The 25047-nt window shown below is 34.2% G+C and overlaps 2 protein-coding genes and 1 long non-coding RNA gene across 5 annotated transcripts in view; 1 reads left to right on the top strand and 2 right to left on the bottom strand.

Moving 5' to 3' along the window:
• LOC141380295 (uncharacterized) overlaps positions 1 to 384 on the bottom strand; it is a 33126-nt gene extending 32742 nt beyond the window's left edge. The window contains exon 1 of the long non-coding RNA XR_012398077.1: positions 90 to 384. This is a non-coding gene — a long non-coding RNA (uncharacterized lncRNA). The remainder of the gene's footprint in view (positions 1 to 89) is intronic.
• Positions 182 to 21969, top strand: xpnpep1 (X-prolyl aminopeptidase (aminopeptidase P) 1, soluble). 3 transcript variants are annotated; one of them, NM_212980.1, is given in 20 exon segments: positions 182 to 267; positions 3472 to 3593; positions 8580 to 8643; positions 10187 to 10291; positions 10949 to 11041; positions 11761 to 11904; positions 14738 to 14833; positions 15416 to 15497; positions 15592 to 15802; positions 17049 to 17138; positions 17219 to 17269; positions 17363 to 17421; positions 17871 to 17948; positions 18058 to 18129; positions 18611 to 18671; positions 19247 to 19316; positions 19578 to 19751; positions 19916 to 19992; positions 20258 to 20356; positions 21673 to 21969. In NM_212980.1, coding segments are annotated over 19 exon segments (1863 nt in total). In that variant the 5' UTR covers positions 182 to 267; positions 3472 to 3476; the 3' UTR covers positions 21793 to 21969.
• si:dkey-246e1.3 lies at positions 20460 to 24319 on the bottom strand. Its single transcript, XM_701337.9, has 3 exons — positions 24195 to 24319; positions 23916 to 24012; positions 20460 to 22574 (listed from the first exon to the last, which is right to left on the bottom strand). Exons 1-3 carry the CDS (start codon positions 24277 to 24279, stop codon positions 22262 to 22264), a joined length of 495 nt encoding a protein of 164 aa, XP_706429.3. The 5' UTR covers positions 24280 to 24319; the 3' UTR covers positions 20460 to 22261.
• Between the last annotated feature and the right edge of the window lie 728 nt (positions 24320 to 25047).

Genomic DNA, 25047 nt, shown 5'->3' with positions numbered 1-25047 from the left:
CCTTACCCCGACCCTCGCAGTAATGTACAAATATGAATTAATTTTGTACGGTGTCAGAAAAAACATAATAATGACGTGAGCATCCGCACCTGTATCCCATCTAGACTTCCAAGTGGGCAGGTCCCGCGGGTGCCATGTGACTGGAAGAGACAGCTGTCAGGTGACTGTGCACGTCATCACTGTAATGGCAGCCTCCGTCGCACACTAAACACAAGGAACAGCAGACTTTTAACTAATAATTGACACTTTGGCACTGGCTTCTCCAAGGTAAATGATGAACTGTTTGTTGTCAGTCAGTCGTTATATGCGGATTATGTTCCAAAATCAGCAATTGCTTCAGCAGCGTGAGACGAACCCGTTTGTTATTGTTGTTGTCGTTTGAATAACACGCGTGTATTTTATGTATAAAAAAGCGTTTGCGCGCATCACACAGTCTCTTTCAATTGTAAACAACCACATATGGATGCGTAAACACATATAAAACCAAGCGTGTTTGGGGAATATGTTTATTTTGCAAGCATTGTATTTGTATGAACGGGACGGAGGACTGCCACACCTACCGTAGACAAAACAGTTCAAAAATAAGTATTTTTGTCATGTTTTTTTAAGTAAAGTCCAATAGTGCGTTGTTTTGTCATCCTGCAGTTCACATCTGTCATCTGAAATTAATACTATCTATTTTACTGTGTGGATTGTTTATATTGTTTCACAGTGAAGTCCCGTCTATCCAATCAGGTGACGATATGATAATTTCGTTGACGTGATTGGATGATGTAAGAGTCACCTGAAGATTCCACAGCTCTCTAACTGAAGCGCATGTCATTTGTCAATGAATGAACACGCTGAATGAGATAATCATTCACAAAATACATAGAATAAATTGTAGATACAATGTTTATGCTATACACCAACATCATGTCTATAAATAAGCATGTTTTTTTTAACTCTCTGCGTGTTTTTTTTTATCATAAATTCATGGGTAATTGACAAGCGCATATATATATATATATATATATATATATATATATATATATATATATATATATATATATATATATATATATATATATATGTGTGTGTGTGTGTATATGTGTATGTGTGTGTATGTATATATATATATATATATATATATATATATATATATATATATATATATGTCAAATATATATATACATACATACATACATACACACAAACACACACAGTTAAAGCCAGTATTATTAGCCCCCATTTATTTATTTTTTTCCTCTAATTTCTGTTTACGGAGAGAATATTTTTCGACACATTTCTAAACATAATTGTTTTAATAACTCATCAAGACAAATATATTTCAAGACACTTCTATACAGCTTAAAGTGACATTTAAAGGCTTAACTAGGTTAATTAGGTTAACTGGGCAGGTTATGGTACTTAGGCAAGTTATTGTATAATGATAGTTTGTTCTGTAGACTACCGAAAAAAATATATAGCTTAAAGGGGCTAATAATTTTGACCTAAAATGGTGTTTTAAAAAAAATTAAAACTGCTTATATTCTTGCCAAAATAAGACTTTCTCCAGAAGAAAAAAATATTATCAGACATAAAATGAAAATTTTCTTGTTCTGTTAAACATCATTTGGGAATATATGTATAAAAAAAAAAATTATCTCAAAGGGGGGGGGCTAATAATTTTGACTTCAACTGTGTGTGTGTGTGTGCGTGCGTGCGTGCGTGCGTGCGTGCGTGCGTGCGTGCATGCGTGTATATGAATTTACCTAGAAATTAGAGTCCCTAGAATTTATTTGTGTAATTAGAATTTTCAAATTTCTGGCAAAATAACATAGTAGCTTATTTCTTTTTCATTTAAAAACTATTGATCCACAATTTAAAATGTTTAAAATTTGTACATTTTAGAAAGTCTAAATAATAATTTAATTATTCACAAATGTAAATATTTACTTAATTAACAAAAATGGCAGGAATTTTTATTTGCAAAAAAAAAGTAAGTTTATTGTTAATATTTTGCTCTTTAGTTTTATGTTTGTGAATCGGTTGCTTGTGATCAGTCAGAATATGAAGACAAATGCAAATGTTTAACTACGGCATAATCATAATTTGAGCACATTGCATAATGGCATAATAATTACCTGAGAGGCAGTCTGTGCAAGGTAAAGGTTAACAATCTCATATCATTCCAACTTTGAGCTCCACGTTAGCAGTACGATCTCTGCTTTACACAGCAAAAATGACTACAGGTAATACTTTATTTATTTTTTAAAAGCCTTTTATTTTCACTTTTAGATGCGCTTGCATCAAACTTGTAGAATTAAGTTTAGTCAACACTAACTTGCAAGTTAATGTCAATGATCACACAAAGTGCTAAAAGCTGTCAAGATGTTTTTAAAGATAAGATGTTTTTTATCCAAGTCTGTCACTCAAAAAAGTTTGTTCACATTAATTGTGATTAATATTTAATAAACTCAAATGATGTTGTCTGCAATAAACTACTTATTTAAAATGAGCTAAAACAACATAATTCTGAGTTTTTATATGTTTTATGTTCGGTCCACTTAAATTTGTACAACTTAATAAGTTAACTTAATTACTTAATTCCTTAAAACAAAACAAAAAACAATTGTCTGGAAGCCAGCATTTTATAAAGGGTTCAGAGGAATCGACTTCAATGATAGTTGTTGTATATTAGAGCTGCACAATATTAAAAAAATCTAACATAATTTGCAATATTTTTTTTTTATCTGCGATATATATATTGCGGTATGAATACCCTTTCACTAGATTACTTGCTTAACTATTTGGAAATAATTAATACTTTTTGATTGATTGGGATGATTCTGTAGGGAAGAACATAAAATATAAGAAACGACCTACATGCATAATTAAATTCAATGAATAAAAAACATACAAATTATATAAACTGCGTTTTATTTAAAAAAAAATTATATACAGTTTTCAAACTGTATTCGGGTATACAGTAGATGAATAATCAAATGTAAAATAATACGGCATAGTCTTCATTTTATAAACCAATAAAAGCAATCATTATTAATTTGTCAAAGTTAAAAAAGGGCACAATTTGTTAGACTTGGATGCTTTTAAACCCCTCACACAGTCACAGGCCTCAAAAACACTTGTGAAATGCTAAATTATAACCCAGACTAAACATTGCGATGTGACTATTCCAAAGTTTCAGATTGCGATATCGATGCTGAAATGATACATTGTGCAGTCCTATTATATAGCTGATGTATTATACAGTAGTTAACATCTGAAGTGCATCAAAAAAGTTTAAAGTTGACCGAAGAATAGAGCAGGTATTGTATGATATCTACGGTAAAAAGAAAAGTTTTTTATCCACTTCAAATGTTAACTAGTGTATGTTACTTGCAATATTACACTGGCTGACCTCTGATTGTGTTTTACTCACCTGTCATTGTTGATGTACCACTGATCACTCTGTTTGTTTCCCAACAGACACAATGTCTCCAAAGATCACGGTGGAGCTGCTCCGGCAGCTCCGGCAGGCCATGAAGAACAGCAAGTACATCACTGAGCCTATCCAGGCCTACATCGTTCCGTCAGGAGACGCACATCAGGTGATTTTACCATGCACTAAAATTTGATGCTTATAAACACATCTCAAAAAAAGGGTGCAGGTTATAACTGGAATCTTGAGATAGGCATTGCAAAAACAGTGTAATAGTTATTTGTGCAATGCAAGCATTCTGTGAGGTGGTCCGACAAAAGTTTCAATTTTTCTGATATTGATGCTAGTGGGGCCTTTTAACATATCTGGGTTTCACTGCAGCAGACGATGTCATTCTTGGGTAAACTTAAGCCACGGTCAGATCACACAATTTTTATTGTCAGTTACAAAAGTCACTGTGTCAGATTATTATCATTTTTTTTTTCTTGATAAGATCTTGACTTGTCGTGGGTAACAAATGTGCCAGACTACACGTTCCTTCACAATCAGTCATCCCAATATGTCTATGACGAGCGTTATTTCCCAAAGCAGTCACAAGTGTTGCTATAAAAATATTTTTTTATCTCAAATTGATTTTTTTTTCTTATTTCAATCTCAATAAACACTGATGCTTGCAGACAACAACTTAGGCCTCTATTTTCACGGTCCATGCGCAAAGCGCAGGGTGCAAACGCTTTCAGGGTGTGTCAGAATCCACTTTTGCTAATTTAAGGATGGAAAAATCCACTTTGGGATTTGCTATTTACATGTTGTAAAGTAAGTGGAAAAACTGAGCGTTTTACTAGCAGGAAAACAGTTAAAAAGAGCATCTGCAGCGCGAGAATGAGAGATAAGCCTTCTCATAATCTAGTTTCACTTTCGCTCTCGTGGATAGGGAAACTTCTTGTACGCACAGACATCAATTAGCTTATAAATAATTAATTTAGTTTGTTAAGCGCAAAGAATTGTTTCAAAGCTATTTCTAAATTCAGTTCTAATTTCCAGCAAACGAATAAATGAACAACAATAACGAAGTGTGGTCAAAAAACTGAGTTATATCCTAATACACATGCTGTGCCCCATATGGTCTAAATCCTGACAGGTGGACAAATCTAAGCTTGTGTTTAATAAAACAAATATAAATATGGATATAATAAATAATACTGCTAATAATAATAACATTATACAAAAGCAAATTGAATGAACTGAAAAAGCCTTCCGAGATAAAGAAGGCATGAAAGCAGGGGTTTTTAAATTCGTGTAGGCTAGAAAATAATGTTTTGTAATATTTTAATCCTTTATATTTATATTCTATATATATCCTTAATATTTTAATTATTTTTCATATGTAAATTAATTTTTATTAATTTTAATTTTTAAATTATATTAAGCAGTGTGTAAGCCAGGCGCACTCTGTACCAGACAATAGACCGGCTTTGTTCTGGTCTAAAGAATAGTCTATCATAGTTTCTCAAAATAGCAACACGCCATAACACGGCTGCTTTTGTAGATGAGATTGCCTATGGGCACACATATGAGCGCAAATGCATTTGCTACTTTAACAGCGTGGCGCAAAATGTCAAAACGACTCTTGCGCCGAGCTGAAACTAGCAAATAACAATTGCATCACGCCTTTGCGCCACATTGCGCAAGGTGTGTGATAGGGCCCTTAGAGTGCAGTCAATCAAATAGATTTTTAAAAATCCCATTTGCTGAAATAATAAAAGAAGAATACCACAATCATGTTATCAAGACTTTCAGAAAAAGGAAAGAAATAGTGGGAGACTGTGCACAAGAGGTAATTTTTTTTTTTTAATTTGAAGCAAAGATGACATAGCACATACATAAATACATATAAATGTTCATACGTTTAAAAAAATCGAAATCTTAAAAACTTTCAAGGATTTACGATTTTGATGACCATATAACAGTCTTGTGAAAAGGGTCAATTGTGATATTTAAAGAACAAAATATCTTAATCATGCTAAATAGATCTGTCGCAATATACTGATACTAGCTTCCTTTTACACATAGAATTTTCTGGAAAATTTCTGGTAAATTAGCATGAAGAGATCATGTGTGAACAGATCCTTTTTTGAAAATACTTTATACATTTGATTTGGCACTTATGTGCAATGAGAAGTTGTAATATTATTAGTAAATTATTGGAATTCTGCATTAACGTTGATTTCTGGAATCTGGAATTTTGAGTTATGCATGTGATTTTGGCAATATAAAAAAAAAAAAAATGAATGGTACACATACAATGTTTATTCCTTAATTTTTTCTTCGACTTACAGCAGAATGAACCACCAACTTATCCAGCATATATTTATGCTATTTACACAGTGGATACACTTCCAGCTATTCACACACACACTAAGGCCAATTTAGTTTATTCAATTCACCTGTACCGCATGTTTTTGGTCTGAGAGGGAAACCGGAGCCCCCGGAAGAAACCCACGCAAACACGCAGAGAACATGCAAACTCCACACAGAAATGCCAACTGACACAGCCGAGACTTACACCAGCAACCTTCTTGCTGTGAGCCACCATATTGTCCTCGCATACAATGTTATGACACAAAAATAATCCAGAACATTCTGGATTACCACAAATAAAAATTACAGCAAAATGTGACTAAATATGACTTTCTGGGAAGTTAATTTCATGAACTGATGTTCAGTTAATAATAATAATAATTAACTTTATTTTCTATAGTGCCTCTAAAGGTATGCATCTCAAAGCAATTTCCACTAAAGAAGGTAAATATTAAAAGAAAAAAAGTGTAAAGAAAACATGCGTTATGATTATAATGAAAGGAAAAAAAGGACATCACACATAGGACACAATCACTGAGCCATTTTAAATAATTAAGTTGGGTCAGTCGGTGTTTCTGTGTGTAATTTGCATGTTCTCCCCGTGTTCGGGCGGGTTTCCTCCAGGTGCTCCGGTTTCCCCCACAGCCCAAAGACATGTGTTAAAGGTGAATTGGGTAGGCTAAATTGTCCGTAGTGTATGAGAGTGAATGAGTGTGTATGGATGTTTACATGATATGGGTTGCAGCTAAAAAGGGCATCCGTTGCGTAAGACATGTGCTGGATAAGTTGGTGGTTCATTTCGCTGTGGCGACCTTAAATTAATAAAAGCACTAAGCCGAAAAGAAAATGTATGAATGAATGATACTAATCAACAGCTTAGCCCTCATAACCATTCAGAAACTGTAAAATTATATTTTGTTTTGCTAAAATGAAAACAAAGCATGCTTTGGCGTTGTCTTTGTAACCAAGAATGAAGCATAATTTTGCTATTTTTAATAAGTAATTAAATTAGTTGTTTAACTATGATATTTGTAGTAAAACTGTGGTTAAAGAAATGCTAATCAATACTCCTAAAAAAACATGGTTTTGGCTACACAATTAGTAAAATAAAACAAAATGAAAGGTTTCCATTATAGTGTCCTCTTTTAAGTGTGATTGTTTCTTTTATTGACAATAGTGCTATTCAATGGTCACAATCTATTAATTAAAAATTGATTTCTACCAGTATTTACTGAATTTTTTGGCAATGTTTTTAGAGATTTCACGTTAAATTGTCAACGTTTACACTTTTTAGCCATGATAATCATGTAATGAATAGTCTATGGATTGTGATTTATAAATATTCAACCTTATAAACATCCAACAGTATAAACAGTCTAAAACGTCACTTCATTTATTTCATCTGCAGATCTGTCTGTCTGTCTGTCTCTCTGTCTGTCTGTCTCTTGGCTCTATTTTTACGATCCATACGCAAAGTGCAAAGCGCAGGGCGCAAACGCATTAAGGACGTCTCAGAATCCACTTTTGCTATTTTAAGAACGGAAATATCCACTTTGCACCGTAATCAGAGCAATCAGAGTCTCATCTTCCGCTCCCTTTAAGAGTTTGTTGTGCCGCACTATAGGGCATTTGCTATTTACATGCCGGACTTTGTAAGTGGTAAAACTGAACACTTTATTAGAGAGAAAACAGTTAAACAGACCATCTACAGCACAAGAATGAGAGATGAGCCTCCTCATTGTTTACTTTTGATTTCACTCTCGTAAATATGGAAACGTGTTGTACGCACAGACATCCATTAGCCTATAAATAATTAAGTTTAAAAGCAGCATTATCGATGCTGCTTTTATAGCATCGATAATGATTTATAGATGGATTTAAATTTTGTTTAACAACAAAACATCAGTAAATAACACTATTCCACCTAACCTGCTTTATTGAGCTGAAGTTGCTTTTATATTAACATTGTGTCATTTTTGAACAATGAAAGCCTCCCTATACTATTTACCATGCTACTCTGGATATTTACTCAGAAATAGCATGTAAGTGTGGCTAAGTAATAAATTTAATTCCTGCACGGCGCTGGCACTAACTAACTGGCGAATGACATGAACTAGTGAGTTGTCTGTCTGCTGTTGTGACGCTATGCGCGTGCTCTAGATTACAGGGGGTGTGGCTTTGAATCACAGTCCCTCCCCGCCATCCAAAGATGATATGCTAAGCGGTTAGCATTTTGGCAGATCAGCTACTGCACCTTTAAATCTTTTTCATTTGTAAAGATATTTGCGTATTGCTGTTTGGCCTGTGTGTATTAAGCAATGTGTAAGTGAGGCGCACAACTAACGCGCTCTGCGCTGGACAAAAGACCAGATTTGATCTATTGAACAGTCTATTTAAGTTCCTCAAAATCGCAATGTGCCAGCAATGCGCCCCAACACGACTCCTTTTTTGGACCAGAACACCTATGGGCGCACATGAGTGCAAATGCACTTGCTATTTAAACAATGTGGTGCAAAACGCCAAAACGACTCTTGCACCGAGCTGAAACTAGCAAACAACAATTGCGTTGCGTCTTGTGCCACATTGCGCCGGGTGTATGATAGGGCCCTCTGTGTTTAATCTGTCTATTATGTGAGTGATGGGCTTTCCTGCTGTGACTATGAAATGTCTCCTAATTATGTGTGTCCTACCAAGTGTTTTCCATCACTCGTCTGGTTAAATGAGCAGTAATTAGATCTGATTGCAGATAGACCTTCTGTTTTCTCTTCATCTTTGTGTGTATCCTTCTCTGTAGAGTGAATACATTGCGCCGTGTGACTGTCGGCGGGAGTTCATCTGTGGATTCAACGGATCTGCTGGTGCGTAAAAACAATTAAGATAAAATTATACACTTTATACACTATATTATATTTTATATTATATATTATGAAAATAGTATGACGGTTCATTTGGCTGTAGCGACCCCAGATTAATAAATGGACTAAGCCGAAAAGGAAATGAATGAATAAATGAATGACAAATAGTATTATTTAATAGCATGTTTTACTGGGTCACAATGTATATTTTTTGTGGAATTGCCAAAAAGATCATAAATAGAAATATACAGGAACGATCACATTTATTACAAGATGCGCAAAGCAGACAATATATACGCAGGTTTTTAAAAAAGGTAGTATCTCAAAAAAAATATATATTAGTAGATATAAGTGCAACCCAAAACATGACAGTAATTGATCATTTTGACTAGCTATAGTCTGCAAAATATGCAAGTTTCATTAGGTTCACTGGAATTGTTTGCATTTTTTGCTTCCAAAATGGCCGACTGTCAATGCCTCATTGGAAAAATCTATTTATATAATAGCAGTTATACTAATGATAATTTTACTGAACATAAACAAAATGTTCCTGTTTGTTAAATTGAAGTTATGTTCATAGTATGGCTGCACAATATATAAAAAAATTGTCATTATTACGATAATAGTATATGCAATAATCAGCACTGACTGTTTATCCAAATTTGACCAATCAGATGGGGCCTTACTATCTTTATACCTGCCTACTAAATTTTCAAGATCAGAAAAGTTTTTTAGATCAGAAAAATGTCCATTATTACCTGTTTATTTAGTATGATCATTAAATAAATAATGCTTTAAATAAAGCTAATAAAAAATGCTTTTCTCTAAGAAAATGTTATATTATAAGAAATATCACTATTGCAATGCTCAACAGCAATATCACATATTTTCCCAGTATCTATACCTCTTTAACCACCCCACCAAAAAAACTATGTTTGGATAGCATTTCTTAACTCGTAATGTCGCTTGTTAACACATGCAATGCAATTTTTTTCAACACATCCCATAATTTCTGAAAAATCAACCTTTACCAAATGGTTGATTTGCCGGTTTATGGTAAAAGTACCGGACATTATACATATACTATTAAAAATCTGAAAATCTAAAGAGCAAGACCAATTTATTTATAAAGTAATCAAAAATAAATATTTTTGAAGGCTAAATCATGTTTATTTTTCATGAAAATCATGAAATATTTCAAATTCCCATTTAACATTTTTTCTTGTTTTTTGTTTAACAATAAAACCAAAATCAATTACAATCAAGTGTAGTAGTGCAACAGGGTTATGTTTGTTTGATTTTTTTATTTATTTTGTTTTTGTAAACCAACAATGCTGTGTGTGTAAACCATCATTTTAAACAGTAATTCTTTAAATGACTTTAACAGGCATCATTTAAAACAGTAAAACATTGTCTACCGTTTGGTAGAGCGGCAGTAAAAGGGATATGCAGATATTTTTAGCGATACATAATTTTCCTTGCCTTACAAAAGGTTATATTTTGTTGGCATCAGTTTAGTCATCAGTGTTGTGTTTGTTTGAATTAGGTACTGCTATAGTCACAGAACAGCACGCGGCTTTATGGACCGACGGCCGATACTTCCTCCAAGCCAGTCAACAGATGGACAACAACTGGACTCTCATGAAAATGGGTACAATCAACGTTAGTCATAGTTTATGATTACCAGCTGCCAGATCAGCTGCTGCAGCTGTTATTAAAATTACTACATACAGAAATGTAAAAAGCATGTCAGCTAAGATATCAAACAGTGTTTTATAGGATATACAGTCGAATTCAAAATTATTAGCCCCCCTAAATTATTTAAAACTGTTTTTATTCTATCCAAAATAAAACAAATAAGACTTTATCCAGAAGAAAAAATATTATCAGCCATACTGCCAAACTTTCCTTGCTCTGTTTAACATCATTTAGGAAATATTTTAAAAAGAAAAAAAAATCAAAGGTAGGCTAATAATTCTGACTTCAACTGTATATTTCAATTTGATAGGTTTAATATATAGTTTACTCAGAAATGAAAAAAAAAGAGTATGCAAACCAGTGACTTCCATTGTAGGAACACTAAATTCTGTGAATATCATTGGCTTCCAATATTTTTCAAAATGTTTCCTTTGTGTTCAACAGAAGAAATAAAAAGTGTGTGTAAATGATGACAGAATATACATTTTTGGGTGAATTTTCCCCTTGTGTGTAACTCTCTAGCTGTGCTTTTGTTAGTTTAAATGCATGCAGCATTTTTCAAAATAGCTAAATGAATATGAATATTACTATGATTTATTTTATTGATAAGGACTGAAGGAAACGCCATCGCAGGAGGACTGGCTCATCAGTGTCCTTCCGGAAAACTCCAAAGTCGGAGTCGATCCCTGGATCATTGCTGCTGGTGAGCAATTCAGTAAACTGAGAAGTACAAATGTGGATAAAGTACTTTTTATTTCTATTTGCAGATGCAAACAATTATTTTTTATTTGAGAGGTAACGTATTATTTATATATGTCATCAAAATATTTTTAGTTATTACATTTATTTTTTGAATATTGGATTCCTATTTTATAAACATTACATGGGATAAATGTAATATTATTGTGAATTTAAAATGCTTTTACACATTTACATTAAAATGTTTTCCGAAAACATTTCTAAAGGTGCTGTTGACTTGAAATTTTCACTAGATGACAGTAACAACCAAACTAATTCATAAATACAAAGAAAAGCAAATCAAATTCTTTTAGAATTTTTATTGTGTGATTAAAAAATTAAAGGACACAAAGAAAAATTAGTGAACAAGTGAGGGAGGTGTAAGAAGAAGAAAATGAAATCAGATTTTTATTAGTTAAAATCAATACAAAAAGTATATTAATATAATCAGTCTATTAAAATATTGCTAATTTAATAATTGATCAAATATTTTTTACATAACGTTTTGACATAAGTTTACGTAAGTTTCAAGTTTTAAATGTAAATGTTTTAGGTAGTCTATTCTAAAGGGAATTACAAAATATAAATGTACTATTACTTCACATATTTCATTCTCAATCCTGTGTTTACAGCGAGTGAAATCTCATTCATTTTAATAGTTCAGCTTGATATTGTTTTTTTCAGATCAGTGGAAGAACATGTCAAAGGCTCTGAGTGGTGCGGGCCACTCTTTAGTGGCGGTGCAGGACAATCTGATCGACGCCATCTGGGAGAATCGACCTTCTCGACCCAGCACCAAACTCACTGCCCTCGCCCTCAAATACACCGGTCAGACTCATTGACACACACACATGAGTAACACACACCAAGTCTTCCAGTCCCTGACTTTAAGTAAACAAAAAAGATTTTACAATTTCAAATTGTAAAAAAAAAAAACACTGCTAAAATTATTTTCTCACTTAGATTTTTAGTTTCTAGTCTAAATAAAAAAATAAAATGAATAAAGAAACAAAAAAATCCAAAATCCAAAATTAAGATGAATTTTCTAGACAAGCAAAAAAAAAAAATATGTTTCCTTAAAAGGGTGACGGAATTGCGCAGTAGGTAGTACTGTCGCCTTACAGCAAGAAGGTTGCTTTTTCGAGCCTTGGTTGGGTCAGTTGGCATTTCTGTGTGAAGTTTGCATGTTCTCCCTGCATTCACGTGGGTTTCCTCTGTGTGCTCTGGTTTACCCCACAGTTCAAAGACATGCAATATAGGTGAATTGGCTAGGCTATGTGAATACATTGCGCCGTGTGACTGTCGGCAGGAGTTTATCTGTGGATTCAACGGATCTGCTGGTGTGTAAAAACAATTAAGATAAAATTATACACTTTATACACTATATTATATTTTATATTATATATTATGACAATAGTATGGTGGTTCATTCCACTGAGGTGACCCCCGATTATTAAAGGGACTAAGCAGAAAAGAAAATGAATGAATGAATGTTTCCTTAAAACAAGCAAAATAATTGGTATAAGGAAAATAATCTTATATTAAAATGGCAAAAAATATTATTTTTCTTTCCCCAATTATTTTGCAATGTCCAATTATTATGTTATATATTATAAACTCACTTAATTTTGCTACATTATTTCTCAAAACAAGACTAGAAAATCCATCTTGATTTAAGAATTTCTTGATATTTTGACTAGAAACAAAAATAAATTGAAGTAAGAAACGCATCGTTTGCAGTGTAGTTCAGATAAAAGCTGATCAAAATGGGGCATTTCCACCTCAAAGTGCAGCAGGTCAAGATCACCTATTTAAAGTCCGCGTAAAGTCAAACTTTACAATGTTTATTTTGCTAGCGAACATTTTTTTTCTAATTACTATTTGTGTTAATTCACTGAAAAAAATGTTTTGTTAATCATTCTGACCATTTGCTTCTGCTTTTGGAGTGGCCGTCCTTCTTTGTTGACAGCTACAGCCACAGTATTCTCAACTCACGCGCTCTTTCCGTTAGTTTGCTATGAAGGAATGATGCACAGAAAGAAAGCCCAGCCCCTACTCAATATTCAGTTTCAGTTGGAAGTACATTTACACACTTAAATGAAACTTTATGATAATAAGGCTTATAATATCATTTCATTTTATGATTCTAGATATTACTAATACAATGACATAGTGTTTTATTATTATTATTGTTATTATTATTATTATTATTATTATTTTAAGCAGATACTTAAATAACAGCAAGTTCATATGATCTGCTGGTTTTGAACATACAGAATAATAATGGAATAGAGTTATGTAAACAAGACTTTGGGCTCTATTTTGACGGTCCATGTGCAAAGCACAAAACGCAGGGCGCAAATGCTTTCAGGGCGTGTCAGGACGCGTTTTTGCTAATTTAAGGACGAGAAATCTGCCTTGCGCTTCAGCGCATGGTCTAAAAGGGTTGAGTTTATTTTCTTAATGAGTTATAGGTGTGTTTTAAGAATAAACCAATTACAGTCTCATCTCCCATTCCCTTTAAGAGTCAGCTGCGTCGCGCCAAGAGCGCATTCGCTATTTACAGGACGCAAAGTAAGTCTAAGTGGAAAAAATGAGCATTTCACAAGCAAACAGTTAACAGTTAACAGAGTATCTGCATGCGTGAGAATGAGAGATAATGGATCACTTTCACTTTCGCTCTTGGATAGGGAAACCTTTACGCACAGACATCAATTAGTCTGTAAATAAATACTTTTGTTTGTTAAGCGCAAATATTCGTTTCAAAACTATTTCTAAATTCAGTTCTAATTTCCAGCAAACGAATAAATGAATAATAATAGCAAAATGTGCTCAAAAACCTGAGTTATATCCTAAAACACATGCTTTGCCCCATATGGTCTAAAACCTGACAGGAGGGCAAATCTAAGCTTGTTTTTAATAAAACAAATATACATATGGATATATTAAATAATACTGCTAATAATAATAACATTATACAAAAGCAAATTGTTATGAATAAACTGAAAAAACCTCCCGAGATGAAGAAGACATAAAAACAGTGGTTTTTCATATTTATGTAGGCTAGAAAATAATGTTTTGTAATATTTTAATCCTTTATATTTATATTCTATATCTATTCTTATTATATCCTATATATATATCCTTAATATTTACATTTTTTTCATATGTAAAGATATTTGCCTATTGCTCTCTTGTGCGTATTAAGCATTGCGTGAGCTACGCGCAACTCTGCACCTGAGTTTAGACTGGGTTAGTTTTGGTCTAATGAAAAATGTATTATAGTTTGTCAAAATAGCAACGCGCCAGCGGTCCGCCTCAGAACACCTTCCTTTTTAGACCAGAACGCCTATGGGCGCACAAATGAGCGCTAATGCATTTGCTATTTAAACAGCGTATCGCAACGCCTCAAAACAACTCTTGCGCCAAGCTTAAACTACCAAAAGACTACTGCGTCACGCCTTGCGCCACACTGCGCCGGGTGTATGATAGGGCCCATGATGTTTTTTAGCCGTATCAAAACAGCATTCATGCACATGGGTAAATCTCACCCACTGGTGGTTTTAAAAATAGAACGATACAACATTGTTGGTTTAGAGGTAAAGCATATATGCAAGTTTCTGCACCAGAACAATAAGATCTTGTATCATTTTCTCTTCAGGTTTCACCTGGCAAGATAAAATCACGACTCTGAGAGGGAAAATGTCCGAAAGGAAGATCTCCTGGTTTGTTGTCACTGCTCTGGATGAGATTGCATGTACGTATAAGCAAACAGTGTGTGTTTTAGGGATCACAACAGGGCCTTTGTTGTTCTCTATGCTTTCTTATTTCCCCCGTTTAATGGTTCTTGTGGGAGATTAGCTTGAGTGTTGATGGTATTAACAATTATGGATTTGATTGCAGGCTCGTTTTGGAGGACAGACATTAGTGAATTAATGTTTTCACAAATGTAGTAACATTACATGTATATTATATGTTAAATGTTATATATGTTAAATTAGTATTCAATTATACTTATACACTCATTTACTACATTTTGTTATTCTTGTTGCCCTAATTTTTTTTTAAGTTAAATCAAATTAAACTAATGTGGTAACGTATGTTTTAATTAATCATGTTATTAACTAATTAACATAAAAACATACTTTATGTTGTCATGACTTATTAATCATATAATATTTTGCAGTGAAGTTGACTGTACTAAACTTGTTAATTTCTTATACTATTGTTCAATTTTGCTGACAGAAAGCAAAAATCAATAGAATAAAAATGTAAGAAAGGAATGCTTTTATTTTTTAAATTAAATTTTTTTTAAATGTAATCGGTCTTGTTTCTTTAGGGCTTTTTAACCTGCGCGGGTCAGATATCGAGTACAACCCTGTGTTCTTCGCCTACGCCATCATCGGCATGAGCAGCATAAGGTAAAACTGCTTTCTTAATTCTTCACTTTATACAAAAAAATAAATAAATCTCTGCCTCTGTATCTAAAAATCTTTTGTCTGTATGTTGTTTTAGATTGTTTGTGGACAGTAAGCGTTTATCGGACCCTGCGATTCGGGAGCACCTGGAACTGGATAGTCCGAGCAAACCGGATCTGAGCGTTCAATGTTTTCCGTACGAGTCCGTTTATACAGAGCTGCAGGCGGTTTGTGCAGCGCTGGAGCCCAAAGACAAGATGTGGATCTGCGACAAAGCCAGCTGCGCACTTACACAAGCTATACCTAAAGTGAGTCGAGATACTGTACATTCACAGTTTCAATTAGGTTTGGTTTTTTGTTCAATGTAGCTTCTCATTTAAAGGGGTCATTGATTATGATTTCACTTTTTAAAGCTTAGCTTGTGTATAATATTACTATTAGAGCATGAACAACACCTGCAAAGTTATGAGACTCAAAGTTCAGTTCAAAAGAGGGATCATTTCTTTCACTAAATTTACTAAATTTATTCCTCTGTAATTGCAAATCATACATCAATCAAAAGCTTATTTTTGTATTTAAATGGTTGCATTTTGCGGCATTTTTTCCCGTCAAAATGTCTTCTGACATTCTGGTTCTTTACCAATAGAAATACAGGTTCTTTTTCAAGCTCTGCCTTGTTACCCCATGTGTATGAAGTGCAGTCTACTGTAATCTATACAGTATATCTCTAAAAAACTCTGTCATGCATAAAACATACTACGCTTTCGGTTCAGAGAGTTTATCCTCCTGATTGGTCTGCTTCAGAAAAATTTACAGATTGGCTCGTTACCTCATGAATTCAAGGTTACAGCTTCCAATTTTTTGACATGTCTAAAAATGACCTGTAAACTCATTTATGAAGGTGATGTATGCACAAAACGGGGTAAAAATGTGCTTATGCAGCGTCCCTTCTTACTTACTTAAAATGATAATATATTTAATACCTATAACATTAACATGACTGTAAAATGTAGCCTTTGCATAACCATAATGCATAACAGATAATATAACATTATATATAAATATATAAATAAAAATAAATAAGTAAATAAATGGGCTTTTTTCCATATTGGACCATTTTCAATAGTGTCCTGTTAGGCAAACACGCTGCATTAACTGCAGCATAAAATTCCACATACTGCTGTGGCCACAAAAACTAAATCCTTTTTCTTTCTTTTATGTCACAAGAATCTTGATTTCCTGATTTTTTTTTTTCTGCCAAATTGTTTCTTTAGAGTTTTAAAAACCATTGGTGTGTGTGTGTGTGTGTGTGTGTGTGCGTGCGTGCGTGCGTGCGTGCGTGCGTGCGTGCGTGCGTGCGTGCGTGCGTGCGTGCGTGCGTGCGTGCGTGCGTGCGTGCGTGCGTGCGTATATAAAACTTTATGCTATTTGTAATTCTGTTTTGAGGTTTTGGTGTGCCTTAAATTAATAAGGCACACCATTAATAAAAATTTTCTGTCTATATGTGAGTAAATATAAATAAATTATATTAATTTAACAATTGTAAATGTCCAGTCCCACAGATCTGCCATCCCATACACACCCTTATGTCTGGCTAAGGCTGTCAAAAACGCCACCGAGATCCAGGGCATGAAGATGGCACATGTAAGTAAACAAGATTGCAAATATTACAGAAATCATCAAATCATCATATTTTGTTTTAAAGATCACAATTTTAATCACAGATCAAAGATGCTGTGGCGCTGTGTGAACTTTTTGCCTGGCTGGAGAAAGAGGTAATATTATGTATAATTTTATCTACAGGAGATACACGATTCTGATAAGTGGCTGGTGGAAAATATAAGAGCTTTTTTTTTTGTCATGTATAGATTCCCAAAGGTACGGTTACAGAAATATCAGCTGCAGATAAAGCAGAAGAGTTGCGGAGGTAAGTCAAATGTGCTGCATTTGACATACAAAAAACATTCTGAACAATTAATTTCTGCACACACAGTTTTTTCGTTACACATGTATAGAATTTTATGAAAAAAACTGCAGCATCATAGTAGTGATGTTATGGTTTGCACTGAATTTTTAAAGTTACTTCATCCAAAAATGAAAATTCTGTCATTAATTACTCACCCTTATGTTGTTCCAAACCCCTGAAAGTTCTATCATCTTCAGCACACAGATTAAGATATTTTAGATGAAATCCTGAAGCTCTTGGACCCTTCGTAGACAGCAAGGGTTGCAAAAAGTCTTGTGTGCACAAAAGTATTCTTGCAGCTTCATAACATTACAATTGAACTGCTAAACTGTGACACAAGGACTATCTTGAGGATGTTTTTTGGTCTAATCTACTTTCACATTAAAATCCTTTTCTTTTTTTCTGTCCAGTCAGCAGAAAGAGTTTGTTGGACTGAGTTTTCCAACCATTTCTAGTGTGGGGCCAAATGGTGCCATAATACATTACAGGTAATGATCATTCTCTATTTAAACACATATATTTAAAAAAAAAAAAAAATCACATTTTGTTGTGTAATTTGTTTTTAAAATGCCCGTCTCTTTATGTCCTGTCTTTCAGGCCTCTTCCAGAGACCAACAGGACTCTTTCTCTAAATGAAGTTTATCTTATTGATTCTGGAGCTCAATACATGTAAGCACACACACTTTTTGTGGCTTTATATTACATTTGTTTATTTATTGTATCATAATTATCGTATTATTAATTAAATAATTGTATTATATTTTGTTATATTATATTACAATGTAATAATAAAAATAATATGTTTGACTGCATTTATTTGGTTCAAATTACAGTTATTTTTTTAAACACTGTCACAATTTAAAATAATATATTTATATTGTTAAATAATCGATTTCTTACTCCAAATAATGAAAAGTCTCCAAATTCAAAAGTTGAGTTTAGCATTATCACTCCTGTTTTCAGTGTCACAATATCCTGAACAAATAATTCTAATGTGATTAATGCTCAATAAATGTTTTTATTGCCAATGTTTGCCAATGTACCAATGTTTGTTGACTCAACTGTCAATTAAACAATTCCAAATATATTGCAACCATGTAGTTTAAACAATATATACTGTACTATAAAACTATTATCTTGCTATATACAGAGATGGAACTACAGATGTGACTCGTACGGTACACTTTGGGACTCCCTCTGAATATGAAAAGGTAAATATTCTTTACAAATGCATAAAGATGTACCTTTTTTCATTAAAGGGGACCTATTCTGCCCCTTTTTTTCAAGATGTAAAATAAGACTCTAATATCCCTAGAGTGTGTATTTGAAGTTTTACCACATGCATACTGTTTTATAACTCTTTGAAATTACCCATTTTAGGCTTTGATTCGAAATTGTGCCACTTTGGTGAATGTTGCATCAAATTCAAATGAGATTGTGCTCTTTTCAAAAGAAGGTAGAACTACAAATGTGTCAGCATATGGCAGATTCAAGAACAAGACTAATGTCCTATGTTAAGGATGGAGAGATGTCACTAATGGGCTGGGCTTTCCCCCTCTTGTGACAAGTACAATGAGAGAATGTCAATCAAAGTGTTTCTGCAGACATTTTTTACTATTAGAAGCTGGTTATATTTACAGACTGTCACACAACAGTTTAAACCCCTTATAAAAATTATTTACATTTACATTTAAGAAATGTATACTTACTTTACACTCTAAAAACTGAAAGTCAGTCTACCTAAAAATGCTTATACTTTTGTCCTTCAACACTCTGATCTCTGCAGGAATGCTTTACATATGTCCTAAAAGGACACATTGCTGTCAGTGCTGCAGTTTTCCCTAATGGAACTAAAGGTACGCTCTTAAAATATGTAAATGGGGATGGTGAGTTACTGCTCTTTTGTGGTTATTCAAGAATCATTCAGAAGAATTGTGTTTTCAGATTACCTCTGAAAGTAGTTAAAAGTTAGACAATCTCAAAATGTTTTAGACACCATTTACATCTGTATTTATCATCAAGTTGCCAATATTAATGTCAAGCGTAAACAGTTTAGCCTGTTTAGAGTAAGGTCAAGTGAAATGTTGGGTCTCAGTGGACTGTGGACTTTTGTTCAGGTCACCTGTTGGACTCATTTGCTCGTGCTGCCCTCTGGGACTCTGGGTTGGACTATCTTCATGGTACCGGTCATGGCGTCGGATGTTTTCTTAATGTCCACGAGGGTCCGTGTGGCATCAGCTACAAAACTTTCGCAGATGAACCTCTGGAGGCTGGAATGATTGTCAGCGACGGTACAAAAACACAAATTATTCAGTTCATTGTCATGTATTAGAAAGTGAAAGTGAAACTAACACTTTCAACACACTTTTCTGTAATTTTCTTTTTAGATGCCATTATTTCACTTCTGCCCCAGATGTTGTTGTTTTGTTTAGGTCTTTGATTTGTTTTGTTCCAGAGCCTGGATACTATGAAGATGGATCCTTTGGTATTCGGCTGGAAAATGTGGTTCTTGTGGTTCCTGCCACAACCAAAGTAACTACTGCATAAAATCACAGCAAATTAATAATTTTACTAATAGTTGTTGCAATAAATGCATTACCTTTCTCATGTGGTTCTTTTCAAAAGTGCACCAGTTGATTTAGTTTTTATATATATTTTTTTTCATGTGATGATTCATTCACACCAATAGGTGTTAGTTTTGAGTGCAAGAACAGTGCAAACTTAACTAAAATTATTTAATGCAATGTTCTCAAGTCTAAAAGTTTTACATTTCAGCTTTTATCTTCCTTTCGTTCAGTATAACTACAGAAACAGAGGTAGTCTGACATTCGAACCCCTCACCTTGGTGCCCATCCAGCTGAAGATGATCAACACAGACCTGCTCACACAGAAAGAGGTAAGAGGAGGCTGAGAGAATGGAATGATTACTTTATATAGGCTTAATTTCTATAGTAGATATTTTTGGCCATTTTTGGTTCCATTAGCATGCTAAGCAGACATTCAAACAAAATGCCTTTTTTTATTGTTTCATTGTTTTTCGCATGTGCTTGACAGATGTATGTGACTGTTACATAACACATGGGTGCTGCGTTTTTAAGAACCTTGTTGCGTCCGAAATCGCATACCCCCCTACTGTATAGTTAGTACATTACAAACAGTATGCTAGTGGAGTAGAATGTCTAAATTTGGGTATTTGAAGAACAATAGGCAAGATGTACCCTGATGATCTACTGCTTCTAGCAAGATTATGTAGTGCATGCACAGTGGCGCCATTTCATAATGCAATCTGAGAGAATTCATGAATGGGTGCAAAGTGACACAACTGATGCAGGTAGTTTCCGTAATAATGACAAATGGCCGATGTAGTACATCCAAATTCTATTCATACTTTATGGAACATACTTTTCAAATGTTCGTGTAATAAATATAAATTCAAATGAAGCTCCTACTTGAGTACTGGGTGATTTTGGACGTAGTTGCTGTGATAAGTAAAGGAATTTACAAGCAGTGTTGCACAATGTCAGTTACAGAGCAGTGGACTAATCAGAAGAACTCAGGAGTGGAGCAAGTGTTATGAGCTAATTCAAAGGAAGTTGTCAAAGCATGACAACTATTTTATTGATAGGAAGTGGTTTTAAACACATTCCTGAACACTGCATGTAGCATTTTTAGATGCAAAGACACATTTTTTGTGAATGTTCCCTAACACTATTGTGTTATTAAGCAGTTGTACAATGTATTTATGTATATAAAAAAACTTACAAATATTGTTTGGTTACAAGTGTTTATTAAAAAAAAATCTAATAATATTTAGGCATGCCTAAATCTTCAGGTACAAAAGTGAACATATGAACATGTAGTGTACTCCATTTGATATAGCCTCTGTGAATATTGCTCCATTGCTTCCATTTATGTTTCCACTCTGTAATAATAGTCTTGCTCTGTTTTGCCACCTTGTGGACAAACTAATAAGTGCAAAATAAACGTGAGAGCACAGTAATAAACTCAAAATAAATGGATAAAAACATACTATTCTGATGAAAAAAATTTGTCATGAACGCAATAAGAATATCCTAACATATCTGTAAAAATCTAAAGATACTTTGGGCATTTGACTTAAGATAATTTATGCCATAATTCCTTTAAACATGTATAAAATGGCTTCAATTAACACATGGGTTGCTGTAATAATGCAAACTTGTCATCCTGCAGCGTGATTGGGTAAATGACTACCACAGGAAATGCCGGGAGACCATTGGGGCAGAGCTAGAGCGGCAAGGCCGGAAGGAGGCTCGTGATTGGCTGATTCGGGAAACTCAGCCAATTGTCTAAAAGCATTACTTACAGATTATTTTTGACATCATCATAAGAATCACCAGTGATTTCCCCCCTCCCTGGCGTTCTCTCTCAGTCTACTTTTCTGGTGCATATTTCACTTTCTGCTTTTTTTGTAAAGCACGCTCTCAGCTGTTTTATGCTCTAAATAAAAGCTGTGTGAGAAAAGATGTACAGCCTTTGACTTTTGCTTATCTCAGAGACTTGTTTACTTTACTATAACTTCATATATATCAGTGTTCAAGACCTTGATTCTTCAAGCTGTGAACAAATTATGAATAACTAGTTTGAGGATTAATACAGTGAATGACAAGTAAATTGTATTTATGGTGCTTTTTGGTCACCATTCATGAAAAGTGCAGCGTGAACATTCTGCTAAATGTCTCTTTTTGTGTTCCACGTTAGAAAGAGCATTATGGGAGTTTGGAACAAGATTGTTTCCTAAATACAAACTTTTCAGAACTTTCTAGAGCTGCATGTAAAAAATGGGTGGAGTCAATATGATGCCACTGCTGGGGTCATTGGCGTAGTCCTGCAGTGTGAGAGGAGTGTGTGTAGAAACCGTATAAGGAGGGGTTCTGTCTTCCTCGTGTCCCACAGGCAGAGGGTTGGTGTAGATGTAGTGGATCCGTGAGTTGTCTTTTGGGCCCTCCAATCTTCTGAAAAGTGCGAGTGGGTTATGGAAACGGTCGGTTTTCACTGCAGAAGTAACATCCACTGGCTCCTCGGGAAGCTCACAGGACACAGCGCTCTCATAGACACGAGCCCTCTTATACTTCCTATGAAGAACACAAGTTATTAGACGCAATTTCATAATAATAATAATAATAACAACTCCTTACATTTATTTAGAGCTTTTCTGGTCACTCAAAGTGCTTTACACATTTTTAGGGGGAATCTCTTCATCCACCACCAGTGTGCAGCATCCACCTGGATGATGCAACCGCAGCCATATTGTGCCAGACCACACACCACTTCTTTTCAGCAGTCTAGCTTTCCCATGTGGTCTCCCATCCAGGTACTGACTGGGCTCAACCCTGTTTAACTTGAGTAGGCGACCATGTGAGAGTTGCAGAAAGCTAGCGAGCTGGCTTCTAACTATAATATAATCTGGTGTTCCAAAATGATTATTTTTTCCAACACCAAGAGTTGACTTATATCTACAAACATTGTTTAAAAATGAGAAGAGAACCCCCAAGGATATTATTGTGCAGCAGTAGTTATACCATGTGAGAGTTGCAGAGAGCTATAGTTGCCGGCTAATTTGAGATCCAAAAAGTAGGTGTTAAGAATGAGTCTAATACATTTGTGAGAGAATACAATTCTTGGGGAAATGTAAATATTTAAATAATATGAATGAAGCAAAAACCCTGGTTAATGTAATGCATTTAAGGAAAGAATGCAAACTTTCTTGAGAGAAAGCAGTATTTTTGTTAAGGGAACATTTTTGGGGGTAAATACAAAAGATTTATAGGCATATTCTGAGTTTCTTGGGAACACAATACATTTGAGAACAGAGCAATTTTTCTAAAGGGAAAACTAATTTAATTGAAGAATGCAATAAAATACTAGCTAGCAAACCTTGTTCTGGAAACAGTACTTTTGGGAGAGACTGCAAACTTTCCCCATGCAGGGTACACACAATTTATTTGGGGATTACAATGTTTTGTTACTTTCTAAAGGAAACACCTCTTGCTAGGAAGAAATAAACAAAAGCAAAAATCCGAGTTGGAAGCAAAATGGTTAAACATTCTGGGTGAAATGCATTTTTTTTTTTTTTTTTGAGGAAATATATATATTTTTTTCAAGTAAATGCAAAGTTTCTTTTAAGAATGCAGTGCTTTTGAGATAGGAACAAAAACTTTCTAGAAGGAACAAAAATACTTTTGCAAAATGAATGCAAAGTTTTTTTGGAAAGCACAATATTAAATATTTCTTCTGAACGAAACACATTTTAAAAGTCTGTTAGGTTTTTCTGACTTTACTTCATACCATATAAACACTTTTAATTAAAACGGAAGTTCACATCTTGGAAAATATTTTTTTTTTCTACAATGCATTGATACAGTATTATCCATACGTTATAATGCCTAAATACTTCTGATTTTTTTTTCACTCACCTCCTGTGTCTCAGGTATGAGAAACAACTGATAATTCCTGCCACAGCCAGGATGAACAGAGCTACTGCAGACAGGGTGATGTTGAACATCTTTACTTCTGTGTGAAGAAAGTGAGAATCCTGTGATTTATGGATGAAATTGTGCATAAATAGTGCAAGAGCACATTTATAATCGCTATTATTTTATTTTATTTAATCCACATACAATATTAATTTAAACAGACAGCACAAACACCTTAATGTAAAGTAAATGATAAATCAAAATGGCACTTTTTCTCACCATAGAGAGTAGCTTGTGTTTCTGTGTTGTCTGTCTCGAATGATGCCGTCCCGTTAGGAGATGGAGTGATCCCCGTTAGACTCATGTTGTCAATACCATAGGCCAAAAGTGAGCAACAAACTGCTCAGACTAGTAAGAGACAGCCAGAATACTCATTAGTATGAGCCCATGTGACTCAAATGGACTTGTTTCCATGGTAAATGTGCTACCTCACCACCCCGGTGGCCCCCTAACTTCATTCAGCTGACAGTTTGGGGTCTTTAAAGATCCAGGCCACATTCACAACCAAAACAGTGAAACGTTTTTGTGTCAAAGAATCCAGAAAACAAGATTCACTTGGAAACTTGGTGTAAGTATTTGTGCAAAATAAACTCGTTGCATCTCTTTTTGCGAAGCCTGTTGCAGTCTGATTGGAAAAACACAAAGTCTGTGTTCATTAGTGTTCATGCTTCATTTCATCTGGGACTTTAAAAACAATATTACGCAATTATCTCTGGCTCTCTACATGAGAATGCTTGGAAATAATCCCCTGATGCTCACATATATCCCACATTGTTTACAATTATGTTAGATATTATTTTTGAACAGCCTTCAAAGTTCTTTTCTGAAATAGTTATTTTTTCTATTATTAGACGACCCCAGTGTTCTTTCTATTTATAGGATGAGCAGATTTTTGAAGAGCCTTCAGATGTAAACATCAACTTGGCAACACATTTGTATTTTTAAGACACTGGGAATAGCTAAATCCCGGCTCAAATGGGTCATAATTATCAGTGTCTTAGTATGATGACATACTATGAACCAATCTAATGTCCGCCGCTTATAATAATATAAATATAACCTCTATTCAGGG

Source organism: Danio rerio, chromosome 22 (assembly GCF_049306965.1).
Source record: "Danio rerio strain Tuebingen ecotype United States chromosome 22, GRCz12tu, whole genome shotgun sequence".
In the NCBI taxonomy this organism is placed as follows: Eukaryota; Metazoa; Chordata; class Actinopteri; order Cypriniformes; family Danionidae; genus Danio; species Danio rerio.
This window is presented reverse-complemented; position numbering and strand designations above follow the sequence as displayed.